Source organism: Centrocercus urophasianus, unplaced genomic scaffold (assembly GCF_019232065.1).
Source record: "Centrocercus urophasianus isolate 14NV4802_14NV808 unplaced genomic scaffold, USGS_Curo_1.0 seq_16, whole genome shotgun sequence".
Classification (NCBI taxonomy): Eukaryota; Metazoa; Chordata; class Aves; order Galliformes; family Phasianidae; genus Centrocercus; species Centrocercus urophasianus.
In genome coordinates, this window is record NW_024884711.1 from 44,091,277 (window position 1) to 44,095,765 (window position 4,489).

Below are 4,489 nucleotides of genomic sequence, written 5' to 3' on the forward strand. Positions count from 1 at the left end.
CCTGAGGGATGGATCCTGCCACCATCACCACCTCCTCTTCCTCCTCCATGGGGCTGGATCCTGCCGCTGTCACCACGACCTCTTCTTCCTCCTCCTGCAGAATGGATCCTGCCACCATTATCACCTCCTCCTCCTGAGGGATGGATCCTGCCACCACTACCACCTCTTCCTCCTCCTTCACGGGGCTGGACCCTGCCTTCACTCCCTCCTCCACTTCCTCAGGGGGCGGCAGGGAATGCTCCCCCTCCACCATGACTTTGGCATTGGGGTCTACACTGAGTAGGAGCAGGGACTCCTTGCTTGGGGGCTCCTGGCCCTGCATAGGGGCTGGGTCTAGCTGCAGCGAGGCCGGGGGAGAACACTGGATGCTCCCTGCATCGCTGTGCTCTGGGGTCTCTTTGGGTTCAGGTGCAGCAGCTTCATCCTCAGCACAGGGAGGACATGGCAGCTCCACAGGGGCTTGGCTGGGGCTCCCTGGGGCAGGCAGGTCCCCAAAGACCCCCTGCAGCATGGAGGCCACTTGCCGGCGGTCCTCCGCACTCTCCAACAAGGCACCGGGTGGTGGGAGCAGTTCAAGGGGGTCTGGAGGGATCCCCACGTACACCTCTTGCTCTGAAGCAGTGAAGTGCAGTGGTGGGGGTGCAGGGGCTGGGGGCAGCACGCAGAGGGCCAGGCAGGGCTGTGGGGTCGGAGAGGGGACCCCAGGGGCAGCCACTTCCCCCGCACTGTCCTGGGGGGGGTTGAAGAAGCTGGGGTCGGTGTGGGAGCACAAGGTGTCCAGCAGTTCTGGGGACGAGTCCTCGGAGGCAGCTGTGGCATCCCACTCACCAGGGATGTGCTCTGGGCTCTGGCCTCGCTCCACATCCTTGCTGGAGGCTTCATCCTCAGAGGCAGCACGTGGCTCATCCATACCCCCCAGCGCAGGACTGAGAGGCTCCTCCACACCCTGCGTCACCTCGCTGCCACCATCACTCAGTGCCACCCGTGGGGACTCGCTGCCTGAGGCCACCCCGTCCTCACAGAGCGACGTGTCCTCCTCAAGGGGCTGCTCAATGACATCACCCTGCACGTCCCCACCGAAGGCGGGGGTCCCCAGTGGTGCAGGCACGACATCTGTCCTGCCATCCCCATGGCCACTCACATCCTCCTGGGGTTCCCCACTGTCATCTCCTTGCTCAGGTGGACACAGAGGCTCGGGGCTCTCTGCTGGGACAGCATCAAGCTCACGGTCACCATTGGCAGCGGGCAGGGATGGGGTGTCCCATCCCAGCCCATTGGGTTGGGGGTCTTTGGTCTCCCCAGCACAGGGGGGCTGCAGGGTACCGGCTTCAGCCTCCAGCTGGGCCTCCATCACGGCAGCCGATGGCACCTCCTCCTCCAGCAGGATCTCTTCCTCCAGCAGTGCCGGCTCTGTGGGGACAGGGGGCTGCGGTGCAGGACATTCCTCTGGGATGGGGTCCAGCTCCTGCATGGTATCAGGCTCCAGGCTGGGAGCCTCCTCCATCTCCGAGGAGGAGGAGCTGAGGGTCTCATCCATCCGTCCCACGCTGACTTCTGCACAGAGGGCTTCATCCACCCGTTCGACATCAGCTTCTGCAGGGAGGGCCTCAGCGCAGGTCTCACCCGCGGCGCCTTCCACATCGAGGGCCTCCATGGGGGCTTCGTCCGTCAGCTCCACGGAGGCCTCAGCCACCGGCTTTGCACCGAGGGCCTCAATGGAGGCTTCAACCCCCGGCTCTACACTGACTTGTGCAGCAAGGGCCTCGACGGACGCCTCATCCGATGGTTCCACATTGACTTCTGTGCTCGTGGGCTCAACAGGGGCCTGGCCCGTCAGCTCTGCGTCAGCTTCCACGGCGAGGGCCGCCATGGCGACCTCCTCCTCCTCTGGGGCGGCACGCTGCTCCATGCCCACGTCCTCCTCGCTGCCGTCAGTCGGCTCCAGAAGCGAGGGGCTCAGGGCCACCTCATGCTGCATGGACCCCCCTGCAGACACCCCAGTTCCATCCAGCTGTGCCGTGTCACCGCGCAGGTGCAGCTCGATGTCCCCAGAGGCCTCTGAGGAAGGCTCGGTGTCCCCAGGGGTGGCGGCGGCCATTTGAGGTCCCCCCAGCGCGTGGCGCTCAGTGCCATAGAGCCGCTCATCCTCCTCACCGTCGTAGGAGGCCGAGTCAGAGGAGGCCGAGGTGTCATCGTGGAAGGCAAAGGACTCGTCCACCCCTTCATTGATGGAGGTTTCGGAGAGCGAGCGCAGGAAGGAGGCTGAGGTGCTGGCGTCCTCCTCTTCATCTTCATCCTCCTCATCCTCACCCGAGAGCGGCTCGGCCGCTGCCTGGGCCGGCACCAGGGTGATCTCCACAGCCTCAGCCTCGAAGAGCAGGCTGCCACGGAAGGGCAGCAGTGCAGCAGGGATGAGCCCAGGGGCAGCCATGTGGGAGTGGGGCAGCCTGAAGCCTTCCTCCTGCCCGCTGCCTTCATCATCATCATCTTCTTCTTCTTCATCCTCCTCCTCCTGCCCTATGGAGGTCACAGCCACATCCTCCGAGGAGGAAGAGGAGGACGAGGAGCGGCGGATGAAGGCTGCAGGACCAGGCTCACCATCAGGGACCTCTGCCAGCAGGTTGGGCGAGCAGGAGGGCGACGTGCTGGCCGTGCCCGAGGACCCCCAGCTGCCCCCTTCGGCTGTCATGTAGGAGCCAGATGGGGAAGTGGGGGGAGAGCCCAGCCCCTCACTCTCTGCATCCCCTCCATCCTCCTCAGGCTTCAAGCGGGGTCCCCCCGTCCTCACCGGGGTGGAGGGGGCTGTGAAGAAGAGGTCAGGGTCGAGGCGGGCGGGGGGCAGCTCGGGATGCCGGGGGGGTGTTTTAGGGGGCAGCTCAGGGGGGCAGTGCGTCTCTTCGCCCATCACAATGCGAGTGTCCAAGGGGTCAGAGGGCAGCAATGATGGAGGCGGTGGTGGGGGGCAGCCCTTGGAGGGGGGGCTGCGCTCGGCTGCATCATAGCTGGCCCCCTCCGGCTGCGGGCGGGCTTCCTCTTTGGCAGGCATGGGGGCAGCGGGGTCCCCTGGGGGGGCTGTAGAGAGAGAGAAGGTTAGAGCATCTCTGGGACCCCTCCCCAAAAGCTTTCCTCTTCTCCCCCATGGGGACACCAGTGACAGTCACGTGGATTTGGCCCTAACCGAATGGAGAGTACAGAGATGTAGAGTTCGCCACAACACCCCTCTTCCCCTCCCCCAAACAAAGCCACCATCAGTGAGCTGAGGACCCCCTCCCCCACTCCATGCCCTCATACCAAGGAGGTGATGGCAGCCATCCCTAGGGCAGGATTATGGGTGCCCCCCCTGCTGTAAGGGAGTATTAAGGAAGGCTGAGCTGGGGGAGGGGGGGCACTGCAGGGTTAGGGGCCTGTGCCAGAAGAATAAGTAGGAACAATTAACACCCTCTCCTCCCCCCCCTCCCCTTTCCCTTCCTCCCTCAACCCCACCTATGGGCAGAACATCATTGAGTGCCCCAGAGCCCCCCTAAAGCATTACAACCCCCCTGTAGGGACAAAGTACAGTACTGCCAACCCCCCAAACCCCAGAAACCAACACATACCCCCCCCACCCCCTCCCCTCACTGCTCAACAGGGCGCTGAGCTCAGCCTAACTCAGCCCCATCAGCCCTAAGCAACATGGATATAAACTGCTTCTCAAACCCATAGGAGCCCCAGAACTCTAAGGAGCCCCAAAACCACAGCAGCAACCCCAAAATCATCAACAGAACATCACCCCCTTCAGCCCCCATTACCTGAGGTCCGTTCAGGTGGCTCCATGGGGCAGAGGAGGGACTCTAGAAGCACCCAGAACCCCTCACCAGCAACAACACCCAAAGCACCCACCCTACTACTGCCCCCACATGTGCCCTATGGGGTTTATATAGGGGTGAGGAGGTGTGGTCAGGGTCCAGGGGCTGCTGGGAAGAGGGCAGGGCCTCCCCAGGTGTTTAAGGGGAGGGGGGTGGATTGGATGGGGCTGTTAGGGTGGGTTCTGCCTTTAAGTGCTGTGTTGGGATCAAGGGTTGCGGGGGAACATAGGGGCCCTTAAAGCTGTGTATGCTACAGGGACAATATGGGGACATCCCTATACCCCAGGATATAGCTTGGGGGGGGAAGGGGGGCTGTGCCCTAAATCTGAGCCCTCCAAGTGGGAATGGGGATTTTAGGGCCCATTCTGTCCTAGTGCCCCTATGGGATGATACCCAAATACTCACCATGGGGACACCCCAATACAGGACTCCCCCCCATTGCTGAGCCCTCTCTGCGTTGCTCCCCCCCCTCCCCAACTCAAAGTGGTCCACTTTAAACCCCACCCTGCCTGGGGCTGGGGGGACGATGGAAGCCCTGAGTCCCACATCCCCTCCTCCACCCCCCCCCAACCCCCTTTTACAAAGTGTCCCCCACCCCATTGCCGTGGGGACACACAGCGGGATGACAGCACCGCTTGGGGGCC

At 63.3% G+C, this 4,489-nt stretch overlaps 1 protein-coding gene across 1 annotated transcript in view; it reads right to left on the reverse strand.

The window, feature by feature from the left end:
- The window catches only part of NACAD (NAC alpha domain containing), a 6,304-nt gene extending 2,491 nt beyond the window's left edge, over nucleotides 1-3,813 (reverse strand). The window contains exons 1-2 of the mRNA XM_042817435.1: nucleotides 3,789-3,813; nucleotides 32-3,072 (exon numbers count right to left, since the gene is read on the reverse strand). Of these exons, the coding sequence (XP_042673369.1) occupies nucleotides 32-3,072; nucleotides 3,789-3,813 (3,066 nt within the window). The remainder of the gene's footprint in view (nucleotides 1-31; nucleotides 3,073-3,788) is intronic.
- Between the last annotated feature and the right edge of the window lie 676 nt (nucleotides 3,814-4,489).